The sequence below is a fragment of the Heterodontus francisci genome, chromosome 6, assembly GCF_036365525.1.
Source record: "Heterodontus francisci isolate sHetFra1 chromosome 6, sHetFra1.hap1, whole genome shotgun sequence".
Taxonomy (NCBI): Eukaryota; Metazoa; Chordata; class Chondrichthyes; order Heterodontiformes; family Heterodontidae; genus Heterodontus; species Heterodontus francisci.
This window is the reverse complement of record NC_090376.1, coordinates 60,679,811-60,707,765: the sequence shown is the minus strand read 5'-3', so window position 1 is coordinate 60,707,765 and position 27,955 is coordinate 60,679,811. Positions and strand designations below refer to the sequence as shown.

The 27,955-nt window shown below is 43.1% G+C and overlaps 1 protein-coding gene across 2 annotated transcripts in view; it reads left to right on the top strand.

Annotated features, from left to right (window-relative positions):
- dync2h1 (dynein cytoplasmic 2 heavy chain 1) overlaps nt 1-27,955 on the top strand; it is an 836,995-nt gene that overhangs the window by 524,278 nt on the left and 284,762 nt on the right. For both annotated transcript variants that reach the window (XM_068033753.1, XM_068033752.1), the window contains exons 72-75: nt 6,192-6,257; nt 7,513-7,563; nt 11,000-11,077; nt 19,620-19,751. In XM_068033753.1, the coding sequence (XP_067889854.1) occupies nt 6,192-6,257; nt 7,513-7,563; nt 11,000-11,077; nt 19,620-19,751 (327 nt within the window). The remainder of the gene's footprint in view (nt 1-6,191; nt 6,258-7,512; nt 7,564-10,999; nt 11,078-19,619; nt 19,752-27,955) is intronic.

Sequence of the window (27,955 nt, the reverse complement as noted above, 5' to 3'; positions counted from 1 at the left end):
TTAGATAATGGCTGATCATCTACCACAATGCCACTTTCCCATGCTATCTCCATATGCCTTGATGTCATCAGTCTCCAGAAATCTATCGATTTCTGTCTTGAACATGCTCAATGATTGAACTTCCACAGCCCTCTGGGGCAGAGAATTCCAAAGATTCAGGACCTAGGCTATCAACTAATATTCGCTATAAGCCCACGGACCCCCACAGTTACCTTGACTACAGTTCCTCACACCCCACTTCCTGTAAGGACTCTATTCCATTCTCCCAGTTTCTCTATCTCCATTGCATCTGTTTTGTTGATGCAAACTATCATACTAGCATTTCTGATATGTCTTCCCTTTTCCTCAACCAAGGATTTCCCCCGACTTGCTTAACAGCGGCCTCGACTATGTCCATTCAATTTCACTCACAACACCTTCCCCTCCCTCCCAGACACCGTTACCTCTGTGACACCCTGGTTCACTCCTCCATCACCCTCACCACCTCTCCCTTTACTAGGGCAACACCCGCTCTTTACCTCCTCCCTTCTCACCATCCAAGGCCCCAAATGCTGTTTCCAAGTGAAACAGCAATTTACTTGTAGTTCCACTATTGAGTCTACTGTATTCACTGCTCACGATGTAGCCTCTACATTGGGGAGACCAAACGCAGATTGGGTGACTACTTCGCGGAATACCTCCATTCAGTCCACAAGCTTGAACCTGAGCTTCCTGTTGCCTGTCATTTCAATTTTCTACCTTACGCTCACTCTGACCTTTCAGTCATTGGCCTGCTACAGTGTTCCAATGAAGCTCATCACAAGCTCGAGAACAGCACCTCATTTTTCTTCTGGCCTCAACAATTTTAGATCATAACCTCTGCCCCCATTATGTTTCGTGTTTTTTTGCTCATTCAGTTTTTTTCCCTTTTGTTTTTTTCCTAATCCCTTAACTTTGCGTTCGGACGGCTGCTATTCTGCCATTCACACCTCCTCTAGACATTTTTTGGTTTCTTTACTTGTCGCATTACTTTGGCTTTGTACCATGAAACATTCTGTTATTTAATCTGTCTTGCCTTCCACCCTATCACAGACCTTCCCTTTTGTTCTTCCCACCCTCCCCCGTTTCCCCTGCTCAAAACATATAAAATTTTCTCAGTTCTGATGAAAGGTCACAGGCATGAAATGTTAACTCTGTCTCTGTCTCCACCACTGCTGCCAGACCTGCTGAGTGTTTCTGTGTTTTCTGTTTTTAGCTCTCTACAGATGATGCCTGAGTTGTTTCCTGCATTTTCTGTTTTTAATTCAAATTTCCAACATTTACAGTATTTTGCCTTTATTTTAGACATCTCTTTGTGATGAGACTAATTTTTCAGTAAACAAATTATTAATGCAAAATGCCATTAGTTACCAGGAGAAGAGGTGATGCAAAATGGGGGCAGAATAGAAGGAACTTTTTTCTGCATATTTGACTTGGAAGTGTTGGATGCTACTATTAGGTACCTGAAATGGAAATTCCCAGCATTAATAACTGACCTTGATGAACACAAATTTCACAAGAATAGTTTTTGTAAAAATATCTTTCCTTTTCTGCATGGTGAATAAACTGGGACCAGCCTGCTATATTTGGCAATCACAAAACTTTCCACTTTTTAAACGTGCAACTGGTTTGCGACCACAGGAGAAGAATCATGCATGTTTGCGCATGTTTCCCAGGGAGCTGGCATGACTCCTACATTTTGAGGAACTCCCAGCTGCCAGCAGTTTTCGAGGAACCAGCCAAAGTGGATGGCTGGATCTTGGGTGACAAGGGTAACCCACTTTATACATGGTTGATGACACCAGTGCGTCATCCCCCAAAGTGCTGCTGAAGAGAGGTATAATGTCGCACATGCATCCACCAGAGCCATCATTGAACACACCATTGGCATGCTGCAAAGGCGATTCCATTGCCTTGACCGGGCTAGAAGGGCACTTCACTATGCACCACAGAGGGTGTCACGAATAATCGTTGTCTGCTGTGCCTTGCGCAATCTTACAATTAGACACGGCAACATTCTGCAGGTGGAGGAACAGGAGGAGCACCAGTCCTCCTCAGATGGAGATGACTATGAAGGGGATGGACAACAATGACAATGATGCCAACATCTGTATGAGGGCCATGGAGAGACATGCAAGGGACATCAGCCAACAATAAGTCACATCATCAAGGAACATTGGGAGGAGAAACATAACAATTCCCCACAGAAATTCTCTTTTGCAAGAGGTCTTATTCATCTCTGCAATCTTAACAAAGCGTTGCGATACTTCCATGTGATTGGCATTTGAAATCATCTAAGAGTTACGATGAATGTGACTACACACCACAACAAGCAGCATTAAGTTATGACCACAGAAAATTAAAGTAAGGCATGACAGTATTGGGAAAAGTTATTAGTCATCAAAAGGAAAACAGCCATCATTGAAGTCTGAAGGCTCAAATTCCAATGAGAAATGGACACTGGACATTTCCTGAGATGCTTTGCAAACATCATTGCGTTCCTGCCATAGGCCTTGAAAAAACATCTTTGTATCCTTTTGAAATCAAGCAACTCCTTAACAAGAGTGGATCAAATTTTGCATGAAATAAAAATGTACTGATAAAACTTTTTCATTCTGACAATATGTACATGACCCGCACCACCTTCATGCTCAAAACTGTTTCAATTTCCTCTTTCTCCAACTATGTCTAGGTGCTACTCCAACATTAGCAGCTGAGGTGGAGGCTGTCTGCTCAGTGCGCTGCCCCATTGCTGTGGATGACTATGGTGGGCGTCCCCTGAAGGAATGAGGCCTTGATGGCTCCATCCTACTGGAGGTCTGCAGCAATGGTGCTTGAGTATCCTCATGTGCTGGCCTGCTGGAGCTAAGGGGGTCAATGTTGGGAGTGGGGAGAATGAGACATTGCTTACCCTAGGGGTGTCCTGAGACGAAGCCCCAGGGGCAGCTGGCAGGCTCTCCTCCTCCATCTGTGTACACTATGGCACCTGCCTGTCTCCCTGAGGGGAAGAGTCATTTGGAGGGAGATCCAGGTTCCTTAGCCCCCTCTCGCTTAGACTGTGCTGCATGGAGCCAATGGTAACAGCAATGGAGTACAGGTCTGATCAAATATGGCTCGAGTGGTCAACCAGACTCACCATGGAGCTCACCAGACTCTCGACTGAGGAAGCCATATGCTCAAGTGCCTGGGACATGACAGACGTCATGGCTTGCATGGACTCCTCCACGGCTGCGCAAAGCCACGCATGACCTCCGGCATCGACATATTTTCCACATGGCTTTATTGCACATCCAGCAGACTTCTCATAGCAACAAACAAAGGATCATCATGAGTGTAGGGCTGAGCAGGGGCCTGGTCCCCAACCGTCGTCCTATTGTCAGGGGACCCTGGTTGGCGCATGCGTCCTCAGCATTCCAGTGCTGTGTCTTGACCACTAGCTTGTGACCCAGATTCTAATCTTAAACCCCCCCATGGAGCGTGTGGATGTATCTGCACGGGCGGAAGTGGAAGAGGAGACAGGTGACAGTGCACCCTCTGAGGCATTGGCTTCTTCTTCCTCCCCAGAGGAGGAGTCTTGGGCCATGTGGCATTCCATGACTGGAGTGTGGGCACCTGCAGTGGAGACACAAACAGAGGCACTTTAAGCATGTGTTCCACACACTTTTATTTAGTTTCCACATATGGCTGCAAGAGTGGAGTTGACACTTCATCCTTATGCCTTGTGGATCCTGCCTCGTCATCTCTGCTCGCCCTGCCTCCCTCCTTTCTCACAATCTCCGATGTCTCCTCCTCTGCTGTGATCAGCAGCCTTATGTCGGGGACCCCTCCACCTGTTCTTGCATGCTCATGCTGGTTTTGGCTTTGTTTATCCTGCAGCAGACGGTGCAGATTTAATGACATGGCAAAAGATGTACCACAACCATAGCATACATGCATCAACATTACTCATTCTGCAGTGGCTTTTGCACGACACATCCAAGCACATAAACAATGCCAATCTTCATTTTGGTGCAAAATCATTTAGTGAATGGCACCAAGGCTGCTCACACGTTCCACTGCATTCCTTGTGCACCCTCTGCCTTATAGACACGGAGCCATGGAAAAAACAATGGAGCAGCTTCACCGTGACCACTTACCCTCGTTGATCCGAGCAAGTCATTAATGTGCTTGCGGCATTGCATCCATATTCTATGAGTGACCCCACAGTTTGAGACCTCCTCTGCTACCTCCGTCCAGGCCACCTTGGTGAGGCTTGAGGGTCTTCACACTCCATCTGGAGGGAAGAGGACCTCCCACCTTTCCCTGACGGCTTGGAGGAGAACCTGCAGGGAGGCATCAATGAACCGTACGGCAGGACTCTGCCTGCTGGCTGACGTGATTCCCTTTGGCTGCAGGTAATTTATACGATATGAAGTTGGTGGTGACTCACAAAATAAGGAAGGCAAAAACATTTTTATTTAACTAAAAGCTTCAATTTAAGTTATTCTGAAGATATGTGCAAGGAAGGTTGCTGATTCTTGAGGCTGTAAGCACATAATGCTTTATATCTGTGGCGATCATGGTGCTTCGGACAGTGACGGCGGGCTCCACCAATGAAAGGCCTCCTCCAATGTGTGATTCCATGTGTCTCCCGTGCCCATTGCCACATGGCTCATTTACGTGCAAAATCAAGTGGGAAACAGGAATTGCAGCAGAAGCGGACGTTACGACAACCTCCAGTCCTGCCACTGGGAACACCGGGTCAATCATAAAATTCCACCCAGGGAGTCATCTATGGCATAGGAGGAGGCCATTCAGCCCATCAAGTCCATGCCGGCTCTCTGTGGAGCAATCCAGTTAGTCCCACTACCCCGCTCAAATCCCGTAGCCCTGCAAGTTTATTTCTTTTAAGTACCAATCCAGTTTTCTTTTGAAATCATTGAATGTCTCTTCTTCCACCATCATCGTGGGCAGTGAGTTCTAGGTCATTACTACTCACTGTGTAAAAAAGTTCTTCCCCACATTCCCCTGCACCTCTTGCCCAAAACCTTCAATCTGTGTACCCTAGTTCTTGTAACATCAGTTAATGGGAACAGTTTTTCCTTGACTAACTTATCTAGGCCTGTCATAATCTTGTGCACCTTTATCAAATCTACCCTCAATCTTCTTTTCCAACCTAACCTTGTAAGTAAAATCCCCCATCTCTGGAACCATTCTGGTAAATCTCCTCTTCACCCTCTCAAGAACCCTCACATCCTTCCTAAAGTGTGGTGACCAGATGTGCAGAAATTTCCTCCAGTTAAATATTGTGAAGGCTAATGCCATTGTCTTTGGTCCCTGCTTCATACTCTGTTCCTTAGCTACTGACTCCATCACTCTCCCTGGCAACTGTCTGAGATGAGAACAGACTGTTCTCAAGCTTGGCGACATATTTGACCTTGGTGAGCTTCCAATCACATTCACGCCATTACTAGGACCACCTATTTCGACCTCCGTAACATCGCCCGACTTGTCCCTTCCTCAGCTCATCTGCTACTAAAACCCTCCTCATTCGTGCCTTTGTTATCTCTGGACTTGCACTCCTGGCTGGTCTCCACCTTCTATCCTCGTAAACCTGTGGTCATCCAAAACTCTGCTGCCCGTGTCCTTACTCACAGCAAGTCCTGTTCACCTATCACCCCTGTGTTCGCTAACCTACATTGGCTACTGGCCAAGGAATGCCTTCACTTAAAAAATCTCATCCTTGTTTTCAAATCCCTCCATGGCCTTACTCCTCCTTAACTCTGTAATCTTCTCTAGCTCCACTACCCTCCGAGATATCTGCGCTCATCTAATTTTGGCTTCTTGAGCATCCCGGATTTTAATTGCTCCACTTTATTTGGCCATGCCTTCAGCTGTCTAGGCCCTAAAATCTGGAATTCCTCATAAAGCCCCTCCGGCTCTCTCTACCGCTCTTTCTTCCTTTAAAGACACTCCTTAAAACCTACTACTTTCGCCAACCTTTTGGCCATCTGCCCTAATATAGCCTTTTGTGGCTTGGTGTCTGATTTTACTTTATAACTCATCTGTGAAATTCATTGGGATGTTTAATTGCATTAAAGGCACGACATAAATACAAGTTGTTGTGGTAGAGAATAAAAATGTTTTCCAGTTTCATTGCCAAATCTTTTATAATTGGTTCTTTCTTATTTCAGGCTGATCAACTTATGTTTGCTTTGCATTTTGTACGTGGAATGCACCCAGACCTCTTCCAAGAAAATGTAAGAAAGAAAAACTGATCTTGTTGTTGCAGCTGTTTAATTAGATGTCAGTCTCATTGGTGAAACAATTGTGGCAGTGACCATCACATTTTCTGATATCACAGAAATTTCAGCACGGAATAATGAAATTTGGCCCATTGTGCCTCTGCTGTAATCTATTTCATGGTTCTTTCACCAAACCCTGCAATATATTTCTCTTAAGTGTGTATCTAATTTCTTCTTAATAGTTGTTTTGGCCTGGCTTCAATAACCACTTGCGTTAATGCATTTCCATATTTTAACAACCTGTTATGTGATAAAGGAGTTCAAATTTCTTCCTTACTGCTTCCTGTACTACTAAATTTATGCCCTTCTATTACCCAGTTGCCATCTAATAGAAATATCCTTTCACCCCACTGACCCATTTCAACTCTTCCAAAATGTTGAACATATTAATCTTAATCTTGCTTAATCTTCTTTGCTCCATTGCTTGAGCTCCAGTTTTCAAATTTCTCATCATATCTATGTTATCTAACATCTTAATGAATCTATGTTGAATCTTTTTGAATGGGTTGTCCAAAGCATATTTAAATGATGCCTGTGTTTATTATAGGCAGCCACCAGCCTCCTGAACCGATATCATAGTGTATGTTTTGGACCCTGAAACCATGCAGAAGCAAAAAAATTTCTTCCTTCAGATCTTTTATGTGTGTATTCAATAAGAGTTGCTGTAGGACACCAACAACCACACCTTTCCATTGAGGAAATCTCCTTTTACCGTGACCTTTTGCTTTCTGTCTTCCAGCCATTTTGTTGGTCATGTTTGCAGCTTATCCTTAATTCCTTTGGCCTATGCTGGTAAATTATCCTCAATAATTTGAGGATTATCCATTGTAGTCCAGCAAACAGCAGCCAACCAGAATGCTCTGTTCTTTTTCAAAATTGACTTTGCTGCTGTCCATGCATCCCATATTTTTTTTAATTTCATGTTTTCTTTTCTGGAAATCTCTATTTGCAGTTTCAGGAGTAGTTGGTATTCCACATTTAGAACACTTATTTTTATTTGCTGTGAATGTCGTGTAGCATGTAGTGAAAGACTGGCAATCATTCTGTAACAAACAATAATACTGCCAAAGTACCCTGGACAAATGAATGTCTCTAACTCTGCCAGAGAAAAGTTGTGAAAAATTGTAGTTCAGCACTTTTAATGTTCAAAAAATAATTTAAAAATGTAGAGTATATAGTTGTATATTTAAACACTACTTTTTTTTTTAAGGAATGGGATGCATTTACTGGTTTGATTGTCGGGGATATGCTTCGAAAAACAGTAAGTCTTGATTATACCATTGGTGCCTGTATTCTTATTTTTGAATATATTAGAGTGGTGTAAATATTTTTCTCAGAGATTCTCAGGAAACCTGCCAGTGGAGACCACCAGCCAGACACCCCAAAGTGCCAGTGGGGAGTCTCTGTCCATTTTGAGGGCCTGGTCTCATTAACATAGGGCTGGTGGGCTGTGTGCAGGAAAATCAGGCTGAATCTGGACCCTGGCAATAGCAGGTGTACAAGCAAGCACTATCTAGCTGATTCCTAAAATAGAATTGGGGTCCTATTATAGAGTCATAGGGCTGGATTTTAACAAGCCCATGACGCCGTGATCCGTGGTGGGGTGTGGGGGGTGTGGATGGCCTGAGGATGGCTCCGAATGAAGCCCTCCATGGACCTTGACGCCGGCTGGGCCCGACCCGATCCTCATGGCGGTGGCGAGGCTCCGTAGCGGCCTGACCCCCACCCCGCTGCTGGGCAATGGGACCACAATTTAAATATGCAAATCAATAAAATTAATAAATTTAAATGCACTTACCTCCAATCTTGAGGGCCCGCCGCAATCTTCGGTGCGGCGTCTGGCACTCCCGCGCCTTCAGATCCCCAACCGGGGAAGCGCAGCGCCGTGCTGGTGGGGAAGGGGAGGAGGTAAGTTTGTCAATTCGGGGGGGATGGGGTCAAATAAACGTAATGGGTGTAGGGGATGGTAGGAAGGGGTGACGTTTAAACTTTTTGCAGTTTGGGGGAAGAAGGTCAGATGTTAAAGTTTGTTGGGGGGGAAGGGCAAATAGCTATAGTAATTGTTATTGGGAGGGTGGGAAAGGAGCATAAGAAATATATTTATTTAATTTTGGGATTTTTTTCTTTAAAATTTTAAATATGCCTGAAGGGCTGCCCTTTAAAAATGGCATCAGCACTTGCGCACAGGCAGGTGACGCCATTGCCGGGGAGGACAGCCTGCCCCCTCCACGTGATTAGCAGGGGGAGGCTGCCCCAGCTATTTAACTGGCGGGCCGCCATTTTGGCATCGGGCTCTTAAAATCCAGCCCATAGAGTCATTTACGGTACAGAAGGAGGGTATTCAGCCCAACGAGTCCATGCCAGCTCTCCACTGAACTATGAAGTCAGTTCCACGCCCTGGCTTGATCTCTGTAGCCTGCAAGTCCATTTCTTTCAGGTGGTCATCCAGCTTCATCTTGAAGCCATTGATCGTCTCTGCTTCCACCACCCTTGTGGGCAGCAAGTTCCAGGTCATTACCACCTGCTGCGTAATATTCCTCATATTCCCCTGCATTTTTTGCCCAAAACTTTCAATCTGTGTCCCCTAGTACTTGTACTATTTGTTAATGGGAACAGTTTTTCCTTGTCTAACTTACTTAATCATGTCATAATCTTGTACACATCTATTAAATTTTACCACAATCTCATTTGTTCTAAGGAGAACAACCCCAGCTTTTCCAACCTAACCTTGTAACTAAAATCCTCCAACTGTTCCCTTTATTCTTTCTACTTTTTCTGTCTCTACTTGTGTATGTGTTTATCGCATATGCATGCTAGCGTGGTTGCGTCGCATATTCGAAGTCGCTAATGCGATTAGAGTTAAGATCAATAAACTTCTACCTTAATAAAAGCAAAATTTATTGATGTGACTATTTTAACTGAAGTCCCGTCACCCAGCGGCGGAGTGGGGGGTGCTGCCACAGAGCCTCGCTGCCGCTGGGAGGATCATGCCGGGCCCTCACAGCGTCAAAGTCCACGACGGGCCTCATCCATAGCTAACTTCATGCCCCCCACCACGGAACCTAATGCCTGGGGGAAAACATGATCCAGTCCATGTTCTTTAATGTACAACTTCTATGCAGTGCTAGATATATTTTTCCTGAAAAAAACTAGTCCACCTCTCATGGTGTTGCACATGATGGAGCTAAGGCCAAGGTGAAACAGGGTGAGAGGGAAGATCATTGGACCAGAACGTGCAGATGGAAGGCTGTCATTATTTTAGTCATAAATTCTCTCCTTATTTTCCTGTATTTCATTTTATATTGTTGTTTATTGTTAAATAGAAAAAGTTTGGAAAGCAGAGGCATTTGTTGAAGTAAAATAATTTTTCTGCTTTTTCGGCTAAGGAGCTGGAAAATGCAAAACGGGCAATACAATGCCATCACTGGCAGGAGGTTGTAATTACAGTGTGGCATATTTAGATAGTCAATTTCCATTATAAATGTGGCCATAGGAATTTACAATGGGAAAAATTTGGCAAAATGTGATAATAGGAAGTAAATTTTGTTATGAAAAGAATTTTTAACATATTTTAGTTATTTATTAGCATTTGCATTGGTATGCGAAAGAAAGACTGGCCCAGAAAATCTGTGGAGGTACAGTTCCAGCTGTAATGGCAGCTTGCACCTGCTGCTGATCTTTGGCATCAACTCTGCTGAAGTTCACTGGGTCAGCATTAGGATTCAGGCCTCTGGCAATGTGGATATATATGTGCAGTTCTGGTGGATGCTGGACTACCTGGAAAGCTGGTTCTCCCTTCCCACACCCCTTTAACCAGCGGTTTGAGGCCCCAGGCTGCTTCAGGAGGCAGTTTTAAAAATGATTTATTGAAAAAAAGACATTATAGTATACATGGCATGATTTTGAAAAGTGTAGTTGAGCAGAGAGACCATGATGTCCATATACACAAATCCTTAAAGATGGCAGGGCAAGCTGGTAAAGTGGTTAGAAAAGTTCATTGGTTACTTGGATTTATAAATAGAGGCATAGAATATAAAGGCAGAAAATATACCAGAACTTTATAAATAACTGGTTAGGCCTCAACTGGAGTATTCTGGAAAATTCTGGATGCCAGGAAAGATGTAAAGGCCTTAGAAAGGGTACAGAGGAGGTTTACCAGGCTGTTACCAGGCATGATGAACTTCACTTATGAAGAGAGGTTGAAAATGTTAGGACTGCTTTCCTTCGAACAGTGAAAGTTAAGAGGCAACCTAATAGAGATTTTCAAGATGATGGGAGATTTTGATCGAGTAGAGAAAGGGTATTCCCTCCAGTGAGTCAATAACCAGATATCATAGATTTAAAATCTTTGGCAAAGATCTAGAGGGGAGATGAGAAGTAATATTTTTCACTCAGAGTTGTTGGGATCTGGAAAGCTCTACTTGAAAAAGTAGTGGAAGCTGATTTCATAAATAATTTTAAAAGGGAATTGGATGGGTACCTGAGGATAAGGAACTTACGGGGATATGGACAAAAAGTGGGCATGTGGAGTAATCACAACTGCTCTTTCAAAGATCCAGCACAAGTATGCAGGGCCGAATGGCCTCTGTCTGTGCTGTAAGTTTTTATGATTCATTTGTTTTTGATTTTCTTAGAAATAACCAAGAACAGATTTCCAGTCTATGCTTGTTTTGACACTTGATTATTCTTGCTTTTAGGATAATCAAAAATCCATACATGAATCAATTCCATCTTGGATTGACCAAGAGAGGGTTGGAGGAGTGGCACTCTTAAAGGTACATTTTAGAATTATTTACTGAAAAATCAGATTGCACTTGTGTAATATCATGTAGAGATAGTCCGGAACTATAAAGACATATTGCAATCAGAAAAACTAATTATAATTCACACCTCTGTGACTTCTCTGTGGCTATGCTGCCATGTTTTGAGGCTTTGTCTCTTTGCCTAATAGTTGAGAATCAATTGTCATCTGCTGATTAAATAGTAAGAAGCCATTTTTTTTATTTGTGTTTGAACATTTTGAATGTTATTATCTAGAAAGTTCATCAAAGTTCCTCTGAGGTTTTTAAACATTTGATGATTTCTGTGTTACATTTAAGGCTGTAACTTGGCCCAGAAATGTGTAAAGTGCTTTTATGTGAAGTTAAAACTTCCTCCCTTTTTACATATTTTTGTTTTCATTTTGATGGCTGGCCCATTCAGCCTGATAAATCCTATTTAACACCACTTTGTGATTCAGAATGAAAAGGTTAAATTGACCTTGGAATGTTATAAATGGTCAATTAATTATTATTCTCAGACATTCAAAGTCAGTTGTATCTTAGTACAGCAAATTTATTTATATTTCTGACAAGTAAGCAAATCCCTTTAAACGCTTCCTGATGATTAAGTAAGTCAGGGAGTAGCTGAGCTATGCAAACTAAGACTGTCTCAAATTTAATCCTGCATCTGTGCTGAGTTAGCTGATCTCATACAGGCTGGCGATAGTCCTACAATTGGTCTTTGTGTTCCTGGTTAGAGAAGGAAAATTTGAACATGATTTCTACTCTTGATCAGTATCCAGTCAGTCTTTGCTATAAATAATCACCTACCATAGTTCACAGATAAATAAGGAAAATTTGCATTTAATTTTATTTTACTAAGATTGACATACACATTTAGTTATACACAAGTAAGGGTGTTTATATTTATATTATATTCAGTTCAGGAAAAACTGGATGCATTATAACTTGGAAGCTCTCCTGCTTTTACATTTGCAGTGGGGAGCCAGTCCAGGAGGCCTGCTGTGCTTTGCTTTCATTCAGAGCCCTGAAAATAGCAAGTGTGCAAGACAAGCCTCCCATGATTACAATGCTAAAACAGGTCTCCCAGTTCCACACGCATGTATACTTCGCTTATGCGTACATATAAATAATTCTGCAGTAATCTCATTGAACATTAACTCCACATAGTACGCTTACAGTTGGCACTTACTGTGCATATCTTTCCATTGAGATTGCTGCTGAGCTATTATGCTACATTTAGTGCAAAGGGATTGGTGACAGAGATTGTGCTCATGGTATACTGCAAGTAGCTTGACTTTTTTGTTGCTGAGACCTCTGCTGCCTCTTGCACTAACCTTGTTGAGCTTGATGATTGATTGTTCTAGCAGAGATACTTGGAAAGTTCTATTTTGCTGTCTGAATTACCCATTCCTTATATAGTTGGATTCTATTTCCAGTTTCTCAAGCATGCTTTCTTATGTTTTTTATATTGTAGAACTGTTTCAAGTTAAGGTGGGTCCCAATGGAATAAACTCTGCTTTTATTTAGCAGAGCAATTGTCAAAAGACATCACTTTATTTTCTGCTTCCCATTTGCTAGAAAACCATATTATTGACGTATCCAGTTGGAGTAAGTGCTCACCTGATCTGTGGACAGAAAAAATGGTATTCTGCCCTCCTATGAATGTTTCCATTTATAGTGGAATGTTATTGCCTTTGAAAGTACCTGCAAAACACACCTTAGTGTCACTAAGATTAAGACAATCCATTCGGTTGCCTCTGTTGCTCTTCCCTTTGCTCACCAAGCCTAACTTCCCTCAAAGATCCCCCTTCCTTAACCCTGAATTTCTGCATTATCTCTTGTCATGCCCTCTCCAAGCTCATTTTGTCCATGAGATGCATCTCTTGGTCTCTTGATCCCATTTCCAGTAAACGACTAATCAACCAACTTGTGTTCCTCTCTCCCTCTCTTTCAAAACCACTGTCATCATCCTTTTCCTCGAAAACCCACCATTTTCCCTTGCAAACTACCACCACAACTCCAACCTCTGTTTCCTCATTGAATGTGTGGTCACCTCCCAAATCCATGCCAATTCTTCCTGCAAATACATGTTAGAATATCTCCAGTCAGGTTTCTGACCCTGTGTCAAAGCACTGAAACTGATCAAATTCACAAGTGATATACTTTGTGACTATGATCATGGTACACTATCTCTCCTTGTTCTTCTCAACCTCTCTGCACTTTTGGTATGGTCACCCACACCATCTTTATCCAATGCCCCACCTCCTGTGTCTAGCATAGTGGAATTGCGCTCATTTGGTTCCACCTTTACCTATCTAATCGAAACCGGAACATCTCCAGCAATGGCTTTTCTTCCTGCCCTGCTCTGTTATATCTGTAGGTTCCCCCAAGATCTATCCTTGGCCTCCTTGTCTTCCACATCTGCAGGCTGTACCTTGGCAACATCATCCAAAGACATGAGATCAGGTTCTACATATGCACTGACGACACCCAGTTCTACCTCTCCACCATTGCTCTTGAACTCTTCACTATCTCTGTATTGTCAGCCTGCTTGAGAAATCCAGTCTTGGATGATCCACAATTTCCTCCAATTAAACATGAGGAAGACCAAAGTCATCGTCTTTGGGTCCCGCCACAAACTCTATAGAGTGATAGAGTCATATAGTTACACAGCACATAAACAGGCCATTCGGCCCAACACATCTGCGCCGACCATCAAGCACCCATCCAATCTAATCCCATTTTCCCGCACTTGGCCCATAGCCTTGTACGCTATGGCGTTTCAAGTGCTCATCTAAATACTTCTTAAATGTAGTGAGGGTTCCTGCCTCTACCACCCCTTCAGGCAGTGTGTTCCAGATTTCAACCACCCGCTGGGTGAAAAAGTTTTTCCACAACTCCCCTCTAAACCTCCTGCTCCTTACCTTAAATCTACCTGCCTCCTGGTCATTGACCCTCTCCGCTAAGGGAAAAAGTTTCTTCCTATCTTTCCTATAAATGCCCCTCATAATCTTGTCTACCTCAATCAGGTCCCCCCTCAGCCTTCTCTGCTCCAAGGAAAACAACCCCAGCCTATCCAGTCTCTCTTCATAGCTAAAATGCTCCAGCCCAGGCAACATCCTGGTGAATTTCCTCTGCACCCTCTCCAGTGCAATCACATCCTTCCCATAATATGGTGACCAGAACTGTACACAGTACTCCTGCTGTGGCCTAACCAGTGTTTTATACAGCTCCATCATAATCTCTCTGCTCTTATATTCTATGCCTCGGCTAATAAAGGCAAGTATCCCATATGTCTTCCTAACCACATTATCTACCTGTGCTGCTGCCTTCAGTGATCTATGAACAAGTACACCAAGGTCCCTCTGTATTTCTGAGGGTCCTACCACCCATTGTATAAACCACAGTGGCAGAGTGGCGCAATGGTGAGCACTGCAGCCTCACAGCTCCAGCGACCTGGGTTCAGTTCTGGGTACTGCCTGTGCGGAGTTTGCAAGTTCTACCTGTGACCGCGTGGGTTTCCGTCGGGTGCTCTGGTTTCCTCCCACAGCCAAAGACTTGCAGGTTGATAGGTAAATTGGCCATTGTAAATTGCCCCTAGTGTAGGTAGGTAGTAGGAGAATGGTGGGGATGTGGTAGAGAATATGGGATTAATGTAGGATTAGTATTAATGGGTGGTTGTTGGTCGGCACAGACTCGGTGGGCCGAAGGGCCTGTTTCAGTGCTGTATATCTAAATAATAAAAAAAAATAAAGTATATTCCCTTGCCTTGTTAGTCCCCTCAAAGTGCTCACACTTCTCAGGATTAAATTCCATTTGCCACTGCTCCGTGATATCTATGACCCTTGCACAACATACCATCCTGGAATCACGTCTGCGACCACAAAATCGCCTATCTGTTCCTCTAACCATAGAACGCCCTATCACTATTGCCCTCTTGTCCTTTTTTCTCCAACCCAGCACAGCTGAGTCACCCATGATGTTCTGGTCATGACTCTCGGTGCACTCTCCAGAGGAACCCTCTTTCCCATCGGTACTCAGAACTGAATACCATTTAGAAAGTGGAATGTCCTCTGGGAGCCCCTGCACTACTGCCCTGACCACTTTGTCCATCCGGCAGCCACCCAGTCCCCCTCCGACTGTGCTCGCCTAGGCACCGGGTTGACCACCTCCTGAAATGCGCAATCCACGTAGTCCTCCACTTTGCGGATGCGCCACAGTGACTCCAGCCGCCGTTTGAGCTCCGAAAGCCGAAGCTCAAGTTTCTACAAACGGAGACACTTTCTGCAGACATGTTCGCCAAGGTCACATGGCACGTCCACAACTTCCAACATTGCACAGAAGGCACATTCCACACATTCCACTTGGCCGAGCTGCCCTGCCATTACTTAATTTTACAATGAAATTTTGCTAGTGTAATAACTTACCAGCTATTAACAATCAGCTTTATCCCCTGTACCTTTGTAGCTATGGGAGAACCAACATTGTTCATCATTTCTTTTCACATCTCAGTCAGCATAACATGAACTGCAGTGAAAGCTTTTCGCCAATAAATGTGCTGTTCTGTGTTTTTAACCAGTTGACCTGAACCTTAATTTTACTCGAAACAATTTATATTTCTAGAATGATTTATTAAATACAGAAAGCTGTTTTATAACACTGTTAGTTATGAATTGCACCTTCCCTGCAATAATTACATTGAATATTAACATATAGATTATACAAGGATTATTGAAATAGTGAGTACAGCTGTTATGCTAAATCTTTTGGTGGTAGCCCAAATATGTAATTAGAAATACATTCACTGGATTGTCTCGCATCATCGCTGTTCACTTTTTCAGCTTTATTTTGATTTTCAAAAAAAAGTATTAAAGCAGCCAACTGTGCTACCATTTTATCTTTATCAATGGGAAAAAGCTGACTGTTCTTTTAGCTTACCTGAACGGGTTTTTTAAAAAAAACCTAAACAGCAGTCAGAGACTGGGAGGTTGTTCTCCAGGTATGCATTTTAATGCACTAGTATGCAGTTACATTCCACAGTAATGTGAGTGAGCAGCATGACCCTTATATAATAGTCTGAATCTGTCAATGCTATATTGTCAGTAGGGCTCGCAATATGGTGCATTTGTGCGTATTGGAAGCTACATATATTAATACACGGGGCCCTGTTCTTTGCAGACAGAAAGAACATGTACACACATTGCGCCTGTTTCAGTTAAACAAAATAAGTGACAGCCATTCACTGCTTCATTCCTCAGAGCAATGCCTTGACCAATCAGAGTCAAGCTGTCTGGTTTAAATTTCAAACAAAGCTTGGCAGTTAACTGTCAGTCTCCGTAAACTGGTGCATTCTCCATGGCAAGGCCTCTACTAATCAGAGTTAACTTGCCAACCAATCAACATCTCTTCTCATACAGTATAAAGTTGTTTTTTTCCCTTACATTGGTATTCTTGCGGATTATCCTGATGAGTGGTAGACGAAAAGCTTCAACAACATGTCTCTATTTTCAGCAATACTCAAGTTCTGTACTCCAAAAAACAGTAATATAATACAATTATGTATTTAAGCAACTAGTCTATTGTATAACTCCTTGAATGGTAAAAATAAAAGCCACACTCTTGATCATTTTTACACACAGGTAACCCTTTCCTTTCTTAACTTTTTCTGACTCTGGGAGCTAGCTCATTCATTTTACCTCTTTCTGTCAAGATCCTTCTTTATCTACTATGTTTATAAACAGATGCAGCCATTTGTATAGCCCTTTGGTAGCTGTTGTGGCTTGTTTGGATTTTCACGACTGACATCTGAGCCTTGATGTTAACTTGGGACTCAATTGTGGTGGATAGGGTGCAGGATGGGCTGAAGAACTCTCAAGCTCCTCAGTGCAAGACCCGGGCCATTTAAATCTCGGGCATCATTTAAATGGTTCAGATCTGTCTCCTGCCCAAAACCACCAGGATTGATGTCTTGACCAGTGAGCGGGAGCCAGAATGATAAGTCAGGCAGCAAAGGGTCTGCACCAGAAGTAAAGGTGAGGTGCTTGGGTGACGAGGCAGGACAGAGGAGGCCCAAAGTTTCCTTGTTGAACTGGGAGGGCTGGGTGGACCATGAGGAACCTTCAAAAATGTTAAGCTTTACTACTTACTTGTGCCTCCTCTGGCCTGATGCTGCTTGTTGCCAGCTTTTTCTGTCAGCTTGGAAACTGCATGATTCGTACATTTCAGAATTAAAATTGCACAGGAGTCCGAATTATGCCATCAGACCCTGTCATTTTCAATATTTATTATATATCCACCATCCATCACCAATCCCCCACCCCAAAACCAGGATTTAAAATGGTGCGGGTGGGTGCTATGGTAAAAAAGATCAAACAAAATTTGAAGTGCTTCTTGGATATGCATGTTTATTATGTAAATTCACCCATGTCAGGACAAAGTCTACATCAGTATTTTTAATGTTGAGCAATTTACCTTTCATTCCAGAAAAGGTATTACACCTGGATTCAGGTGATTTAGACACATTGGACAGCAAGACATCAGCAAAGCATAAACATCCCTTTTGATTCAGTCTCCTCCACTAGTGACAATGACTTGTCATTGCTCCAACACCATTGGAAATCCCAACAGATTTTGGCCAGTGGGAATGCATCTTGATGAATATTTGAGCAAGACAAGTTTTCCAGAAGAGCATCATTTTGCGACTCCCAAGCTCAAATGAATGATATTTTTCAAGTCACCTTAGAATTGTGCAGATCAGAGAACACTTTGCAAATAAATTGTAAAAACTACAGTTGTTGCAGGTTATGGAGAGGTACCTTCAGACTGGAAAAACACAAAACTCTGATCCTATTATTCTGTTGTCCTAAGCTTAAGTTTTTGACTCTAACTGGATCTGTGCAGCACAAACTCTCATATTAACGGTAAAGTTGAGGATGGTAGTACTTTGATATTTCCAATTCAGGATACTGAAATCATGAATTGCAAACATATGTATTTTAATATAGAGATTCTTACTGGAAAGAATCAACTAACAAGCTTTGGCATCGCAATGGCATCCACAGTATTCATTTTGTTTCATTATTTCTTGCAGTCACCAAGTTTCTGTTTCATGTCAAATATTCTATAAGCCAACAAATACAATGTGATGTGAAAAGTAATAAAAACAAGAAATGCTGGAACCACTCAGCAGGTCTGGCAGCATCTGTGGAAAGAGAAGCAGAGTTAACATTTCGGGTCAGTGACCCTTCATCGGAACTGACAAATATTAGAAAAGTCACAGGTTATAAGCAAGTGAGGTGGGGGTGGGGCAAGAGGTAACAAAGGAGGTCTAGATTGGACCAGGCCGCATAGCTGACCAAAAGGTCACAGAGCAAAGGCAAACAATATGTTAATGGTTAACTGTGGTTGACAGGGCCCTCAACCGTGTCCGACCCATCCCCCGCACCTCTACCCTCACCCCTTCCCCTCCCTCCCAGAACCGTGACAGGGCTCCCCTTGTCCTCCCTTTTCACCCCATCAGCCTCCATATCCAAAGGATCATCCTCCGCCATTTCCGCCACCTCCAGCGTGATGCCACTACCAGTCGCATCTTCCCCTCCCTTCCCCTGTCAGCATTCCGAAGGGATCGTTCCCTCCGCGACACCCTGGTCCACCTCTCCATTACCCCCACCACCTCGTCCCCGTCCCATGGCACCTTCCCCTGCAATCGCAGGAGGTGTAATACCTGCCCATTTACCTCCTCTCTCCTCACTATCCCAGGCCCCAAACACTCCTTTCAGGTGAAGCAGCGATTTACTTGTACTTCTTTCAATGTAGTATACTGTATTCGCTGCTCACAGTGTGGTCTCCTCTACATTGGGGAGACCAAGCGCAGACTGGGTGACCGTTTTGCGGAACATCTCCGCTCAGTCTGCAAGCAGGACCCTGAGCTTCCGGTTGCTTGCCATTTCAACACTCCCCCCTGCTCTCATGCTCACATCTCTGTCCTGGGATTGCTGCAGTGTTCCAGTGAACATCAACGCAAGCTCGAGGAACAGCATCTCATTTACCGATTAGGCACATAACAGCCTGCCGGACTGAACATTGAGTTCAATAATTTCAGAGCATGACAGCCCCCCATTTTACTTTCATTTTTAGTGATTTTTTTTTTTCTTTCTTTTTACATTCTTTTTTACAATTTTTTTTTTTGCATTTATTTCATTTCATCTTAGTTTGTTCAGTTTGCTTACTCACTGTTTTTTTCAGGTTTGTACTTGCTGCTGTTCAATATTCAGTGTATTAACACCTAATTTGTACTAATGCTTTGTGTGAGTGGTTCCAGCATTTCTTGTTTTTATTTCAGATTTCCAGCATCCGCAGTATTTTGCTTTTATTATAGTGATGTGAAAAGTATTTGCCTTGGGGATCTTTAATTCTGAAAAAAGTAATTTGATTCAATTCAGACTCCAAATGAAACAAACTTTGGTTCAGTATAGTTTTGTTAAGCCACTTTTTTGAGTTACCTCAGAAGATAAAGGATCTATTCATTTTCCAGAGCACCTTTCCATCGGTATATCAGACTCTCTGTTTGGAAGATATAGAACTGTGGCTCGCTTTCTCTCAAAGTTCAACCTGTGAACAAGACATCCCGACATCTATTGCAAGAAGAATCACTCTTTTTCAACAGGTAAGCTGCCACATTATAAATAATGACAGAACAGAAGAAAAACAGGTGTTGAAATAAACAAAGAAACAGTGGCCGGAATTTTACCAAATGTGGGTCCCGAACCGGTACAGGCGAATGGCGGGATCAAAGAGGAGATTTTACTGGTGGTGGCCAATTAAGAGGCTGCTGCCACGACTGATGTCCCATTAAGGTTGGCAGCCTGCCTCTCCAAGTTTCCGGCCTAATAAGAGGGCCGGCAGCTTGGCAGCGCACCAATAGAGGTGGTAGCTCCTGAGGCTGGAAGGAGAAGGAGAGGGTCCCGCCATTTGAGATGCCCTCGAAGGGCCGGGAAGAAATTTTCTCAATGTGCCAGGGCCAGGCAGGCAGGCCCCGGCTATTGGAGGGGTGAACCTCCCAGTGGCAGCACGGAGACTTGGGGGCGGCCATTGCCACCGGGAGGGCTTCTCCTTTATTCCGAAAAGTTACGAATAAGGGTCACTGACCCGAAACGTTAACTCTGCTTCTCTTTCCACAGATGCTGCCAGACCTGCTGAGTGGTTCCAGCATTTCTTGTTTTTATTTCAGATTTCCAGCATCCGCAATATTTTGCTTTTATTCTCCTTTATTCCTCCTGTTTTGGTTTCACTTTCTCCTTGTTAGCATGTGTGTTCTACAGCAGCCTCTAGAGTACACAATGCAAATGCAATTTCAAAACACTACACTGATGGGGGCATAAAATGGCTGTTAATAGGCCAGTTAATTCAACTAATGGACCGCCTGCCTCCAATGCCTTCCTCCGCCACCATTTTATCAACCCTCCCACCTCGTCTCCACAGGACTGGTAAAATCCCAACTGATTTTTTAAGAGTCGAAAGATATAATTGTATTTCTACTATTTAGACTGTAAAAGCATAAGAAAATAAAACATTTAACTAGTTCCTTCTGTTAGCTCCTTGAACTTCAATTTATTATACATGTTTTCAAAAATGTAGTTATGGGTATTTTTAAAAATCCACATGATATTAATAAATTGGGCCATGACTTCTCATGCCAAAAGAAGGGTTAAAATAATTATCTATATTTTGAACATGGATCTTGAACAAAACAGCAAGAGTAAATGCAGACCTGAGAAAGTATAGCTAAATACAGTAATACCATACTCTCAGTAAAGAGTTATGTTCAAGGGGAATGCAGAGTGATGGTAGCATCGTGGTAATGTTACTAGACTAGTGATCCCACGACCCGGACTAATGCTGAGTTCAAATCTCACCATGTCAGCTGGGGGAATTTAATAAATCGTGAAACTACCAGAGTGTCGTAAAATCCCATCTGGTTCACTAATGTCCTTCAGGGAAGGAAATTCACCGGTCTGGCTGACATGTGACTCCAGACCCACAGCAATGTGGTTGACTCTTGACTGTCCTCTGAAATGGCCTAGCAAGCCATTCAGTTGTATCAAACTGCTACAGAAAAGTTAAATAAGAATAAAACCAGACGGACTACCTAGCATCAACCTAGGCACCGGAAATGACAAAGGCACACCCTGCCCAGTCAATTCTGCAAAGTCCTCCTCACTAACATCTGGGGACTTGTGGAGAGCTGTCCCACAGATAAGTCAAGTAACAGCCTGATATAGTCATACTCACTGAATCGTACCTTACAGACAATGTCCCAGACTCCTCCATCACTATTCCTGGGTGTCTCCTGTCCCACTGTCAGGAGGTAGTGGCCCTGGGAGTTCTCAACAATGACTCTTGACTCCATGAAGTCTCATGGCATCAGGTCACACATGGGCAAGAAAACCTCCTGCTGATTAACACCTACTACCGTCCCACAGCTGATGAATCAGTCTCTTCCATGTTGAATATTTGATGGAAGAAGCATTGAGGTAGCAAGGGCATGGAATGTACTCTGGGTGGGGACCTCAATGTCCATCACCAAGAGTGGCTCAGTAGCTCCAATACTGACCTATTCCTAAAGGACATACCTGCCACATTGGGCTTGCGGCAGGTGGTGAGAGAACCAACAAGAAGGAAAAACCTACTTGCCTTTGTCCTCACCAATCTACCTGTCGCAGGTGCATCTGTCCATTATAGTATTGGTAGGGCTGACCACCGCACAGTCCTTGTGGAGACCAAGTCCCATCTTCACTCTGAGGACACGCTCCATTGTGATGTGTGGCACTGCCACTATTCTAAATGGGATAGATTCAGAACAGATCTAACAGCTCAAAACTGGCACCCATAAGGTGCTGTGGGCCATCAGCAGGAGTAGAATTGTATTTAACCACAATCTGTAACCTCATGCCCTGGCATATCCCTCGCTGTACCATTACCATCAACCGCTTGTTCAATGAGGAGTGTTGGAGAGCATGTCATGAGCAGCTCAAAATGAAGTGCCAATCTGGTGAAACTCCAACACAGGACTACATGCATGCTAAACAGCAGAAGAAGCATGCTATAGTCAAAGCTAAGCGAGCTCACAACCAGCAGATCAGATCAAAGCACTGAAGTCCTGCCACATCCTGTCATGAATGGCAGTGGACAATTAAACAACTAGCGGGAGGAGCAGGCTTCACAAGTATACCCTCAGTGATGAGGCAACCCAGTACATCGGTGCAAAAGGCAAAGCTGAAGCATTTGCAACCATCTTCAGCCAGAAATGCTGAGCAGATGGTCCAACTCGGCCTCCTCCTAAGGTCCCCAGCGTCACAGATGCCAGACTTCAGCAATTCAATTCACTGCACCTGCTATCAAGAAATGGCTGAAGGCACCGGATACAGCAAAGGCTATGGGAGGCTTGTACTCTAGAAGCAGCCACACCCCTAACCAATCTGTTCCAGTACAGCTACAGGATTGGCATCTACTCGACAATGTGGTAAATTGCCCAATTATATCCTGTCAACAAAAAGCAGGACAAATCCAATCCTGCCAATGACCATTCCATCAGCAAGTGATGGAAGGTGTCATCGATAGTGCCATCAAGCGGCACTTACTCAGCAATAACCATGCTCAATTTGGGTTCCTCCAAGGCCCCTTGGCTCCAGACCTCATTGCAGCCTTGGTCCAAACATGGACAAAAGAGCTGAATTCCAGAGGTGCGGTGAGAGTGACTGCCCTTGACGTCAAGGCAGTATTTGACTGAGTGTGGGATCAAGAAACCTTAGCAAAATTGAAATTTATGGGAATTGGGGGGAAATTCTTCAGTGGTTGGAGTTACACCTAGCGCAAAGAAAGATGGTTGTGGTTGTTGGAAGCCAATCATCCCAGCCCCAGGACATCACTGAAGGAGTTCCTCAGGGTAGCATCCTAGGCCCAGCCATCTTCAGCTGCTTCATCAATGACCTTCCCTCCAACATAAGACCAGGAGTGGGACTGATTGCACAGTTTTCAGTACCATTCGTAACTCCTCAGATACTGAAGCAGTGCCCGCATGCAGCAAGACCTGGACAACGTTCAGGCTTGGGCTGATAAATGGCAAGTAACATTCGTGCCACACAAGTGCCAAGCAATTACCATCTCGAACAAGAAAAATTCTAACCATCTCCCCTTGATATTCAACGGCATTACAATCGCTGAACCCCCATCATCAACATCCTGGGGTCACCATTGACCAGAAACCTAGGTGGACCAAGCATATAAATACTGTGGCTACAAGAACAGGTTAGAGGTTCGGGAATTTTGTGGTGAATAACTCATCGCCTGACTCCCCAAGGCCTGTCCACCAACTACAAGGCTCAAGTCAGGAGTGTGATGAAATACTCTCCACTTGCCTGGTTGAGTGCAGATCCAGCAGCAATCAAGAAACCCGACACCATTCAGGAAAAGCAGCCCGCTTGATCAGCACCCTATCCACTACCTTTAACATTCGGTCCCTCCACCAACGGCGCACAGTGGCAGCAATGTTTACCATCTACTAGATGCACTGCAGCAACTCGCCAAGCCTTCTTCAACAGCATCGTCCAAACCTGTGATCTCTACCACCTAGAAGAACAAGGGCAGTAGACGTATGGGAACGCCACCACTTGCAAATTCTCCTCCAAGTCACACACCATCCTGGCTTGGAACAATATCGCTGTTGCTTCATTGTCGGGGTCAAAATCCTAGAACTCCCTCCCTAACAGCACTATGGGTGTACCTACACCACATGGACTGCAGCAGTTCAAGAAGACAGGTCACCACCACCTTTTCAAGGGCAATTAGGGATGGGCAAAAATATGCTGACCTTCCCAGTGGCACTCGTATCCTATGAATGGTCAGAGTGTCAGTGATACAGTATTGTAACCTCATCTTTTGCTGTCACTCCCCTTGAATGTGATTCCCTTCTGGGTGCATGGGACTGCCGAATCTACCTTGTAATGTAATTTTTATAATTTGTTCTTGGCATCTGTAATATTGAGAAGATAGTGATTTTTAAAAAAATTCTCCATGAAATGTGTGCGTCGCTGGAAAAGCCAGCATTTGTTGCCAATCCCCAATTGCCCTTGAACCGCCCTTGCCCTTGGTCTTCTCTATACTTGTGGTGAAGATGGTGCTTGATAAGGTAGTCCAGTATTTTGACATAACAATGATGAAGAAGTAGTGGTAAATGTGCAAATCAGGATAATGTATGACTTGGAAGGAAACTTGCAAGTGACGTTGTTGCTGCTTTTGACCTTCTTGGTGTTGTAGGTTGTACTAGAAAGTGCTGTTGAGGTAAGATGGACTAGTGGCTATATTGCACCCTGTAGATCATACATATTATCTCCAAATTAGTGGTGGTGAAGGGAGTCAAAATTGAGTTCTGTGACAGGGTACTAATTAAGTGGACTGCTTTGCCCTGGATGATTTCAAGCAACTGGATTATTGTTGTGGCTATTCCATCCTACTCCTGACTGAAGCGTTGTAGATGGCGAAGGGAAATTAAATGGTCAGGGAGGAAACCACTTGTCACAGAGTACCCAGCCTCTGTGCTGCATTTGTAGCTGTGGGGTTTACAGGGTTGGTCCACTGAAACTACTGGCCAGTGGTAACTGCCAGGAGAAAGTTGATGGTGATGGTGGTGGTGCAGCTGAAGATGGGGAAAGCTGATCCTTTTCTTGTTGGAGAGGATCATCTGGCAGTTCTGTGGCTTGTATGTTACTTGCCACTTGTCAGCCCAAGCCCGAATGTGGTTCTTATTTTGTTGTTGGCTGTCATGGGCAGCTTCATTCATTTGCTTAATGTAACATGAATGGAGCTGAAATTTTAGAATCATCAGAAAACTGTCCCTATCTAACCCTATAATAGTGGCAGTCATTGACAGTCAACTGAAGATGTTTCAGCTGAAAATATTACATTAAGGAAATTTTGCAGCGATGCACTGGGGCTGCAATAATTAATGTCTGACAATCATCCTGTCTTCATCACGTATGTCTGTAGCCATTTGAGAGTTTTCCCATTCACCTCCATTGATTTTAACTAAGGCTTCTAGGTACCATCTAGGAAGGGTCACTGACCTGAAACGTTAACTCTGCTTCTCTCTCCAGAGATGCTGCCAGACCTGCTGAGTATTTCCAGCATTTCTTGTTTGTGTTCTAGGTTCCATACTTGGTCAAGTACTTCCTTGATGTTGAAGGCAGCTACTAAATACATACTCACTGACCTTGATTAAATGCTTACTAATTTTATCTTGAATTATGAATTCTAAGAATATGCTCACAACTGATATTAGACTACATGGTCTTATCCTTCTCTCCCTCTTGAACAAACGTTTTACATTGCCTATTCTCCAGTCCCATGGCAAAATTTGTGTATGAAAGAAGAATTGAAAAATTGTGCTGCTTTCTCCTTTTTGATGTTTTTCAATTCTGTAGTGTGCATGCCAAGAGGACCTATCCACCCTAAGTTCTGCTAATTGTTTCAGAACTAATATGTTTTCTACAACAATTGTTTGTGATCCCCTCCTCTGGTACACCTACATTCTTGCTTTATCATCATTTGTAAAAAGTGATTTGGGACATACCCAATGGACCGGCTGGTCTCTTTCTGTCTATTGTTTTCATATGTTTGTATGTATGTTGATATATATCTGTGACATATTTGATTCTCTACACTGAGACTTCCATCTTCGTCCCTGAACAATGGATGTGAGACATTTTTCTATTGCTGAGACAGTCTAATGAATTGCTTGTAGTGTGCAGCTTATAGGAAAACAGCTTCAAAACCTAGCTTTGCATTGTAACCACCAATCATCCTAGTGCCTTTTTAACTGTTTACACATTGTTCATAACTCAATATTTAAAAGTAACACAAACTACAAAAGAAAAATACCACAGATGCTGGAAATATGAAACGTTGGGGGAATTTTATGTTATCCCCCGCGGCAGGTTTGGAGCATTATGCAGTTCAGTAGTTCAGAACTGTCATTTCTAATTATACTTTTGCTGCACATCTTTAATAGTGAATACTTCTGTTAACAAAGAAAGATATTCACTTTGTGTTGTATGGAAATAACTACTTACTGAAGCTGGCGACTTAAATAGAAGGGTTAGGTAAAACAAATTTTTCTAACTGTGTTTCTAGCTGAAATTCAGCTATCATGCTACTTGTTTTTGTTAATAGACAATTAAAGAAAATAAAGTTCTGGGGTAGACTAAGACTAAATTATACCCGAGGGAGGTTTTATTTTTTTCAGCTGGTGCAAAACAGTTAAAGGGATGTTATAGACATATTAATGACTCAAAGATTGATAAGGAAGGTAAAATTAGAATACGAGAGAAAACTAGCTAGAAATATAAAGACAGATAGTAAGAGTTTCTATAGATATTTAAAAAAGAAAAGAGTTAACAAAGTGAACGTTGGTCCAATAGAAAATTACTCAAGAAAATTACAATCACCAGGGAAGTGGTACTGGACAAATTGTTGGAGCTGCGGGCTGACAAGTGTGCGGGTCCTGATGGACTTCATCCTAGGGTGTTAAAAGAAGTGGCTAGTGAAAAGTTGATGCGTTAGTTTTAATTTTCCAAAATTGCCTAGATTCGGGGAAGGTTCCATTAGATTGGAAAATAGTTAATGTAACTCCTTTATTCAAAAAGGGAGAGAAACAGAAAGCAGGAAACTACAGCCAGTTAGCTTAATATCTAAAATGTTAGAAGCTATTATTAAAGACGTTATAGAAGGGCTTTTAGAAAAATTCAAGGTAATCAGGCAGAGTCAACATGGTTTTGTGAAAGGGAAATCACGTTTAACCAATTTATTGGAGATCTTTGAGGGAGTTACATGTGCTGTGGATAAAGGGGAACTGGTGGATGTATTGTACTTAGATTTCCAGAAGGCATTTGATAAGGTGCCACATCAAAGGTTATTGCAGAAAATAAAAGCTCATGGGGTAGGGGGTAACATATTGGCATGGATAGAAGATTAGCTTGCTAACAGGAAACAGAGAGTAGGCATAAATGGGTCATTTTCTGGTTAGCAAGATGTAATGAGTGGTGTGCCACAGGGATCTGTGCTGGGGCCTCAACTTTTTACAATTTATATAAATGATTTAGATGAAGGGACCGAAGGAATGGTGGCTAAATTTGCTGATGTCATAAAGATAGCTAGGAAAGTAACTTGTGAAGAGTACATAAGTGGGCTACAAAGGGATATAGATAGGTTAAGTGAGCGGGCAAAGACCTAGCAAATGGAGTATAATGTGGGAAAGTGTGAAATTGTCCACTTTGGCAGGAAGAATAAAAAAGAAGCATATTATCTAAATGGTGAGAGATTGCAGAACTCTGGGTGTCCTAGTGCATGAATTGCAAAAGGTTAGTATTCAGGTACAGCACGTAATTTGGAAAGCTAATAGAATGTTATTGTTTATCACGAGAGGAATTGAATACAAAAGTAAGGAAGTTATGCTTCACCTATACAGGGCGTTGGGTGAGATCACATCTGGAATACTGTTTACAGTACTGGTCTTCTTATTTAAGGAAGGATGTAAGTGCATTCGTTACAGAAAAGATTTACTAGACTAATAGCTGGAATGGGCGGGCTGTCTTACGAGGAAAGATTGGACAGGCCAAGCTTGTATCCGCTGGAATTTAGAAGAGTAACAGGCGACTTGATTGAATGATATAAGACCCTGAGGGGTCTTGACAGGGTGGATGTGGAAAGGATGTTTCCCCTTGTGGGATAATCTCACACTAGGGGTCACTGTTTAAAAATAAGGGGTCACCCACTTAAGACAGATGAGGAGAAATTTTTTCTCTGAGGGTCGTGAGT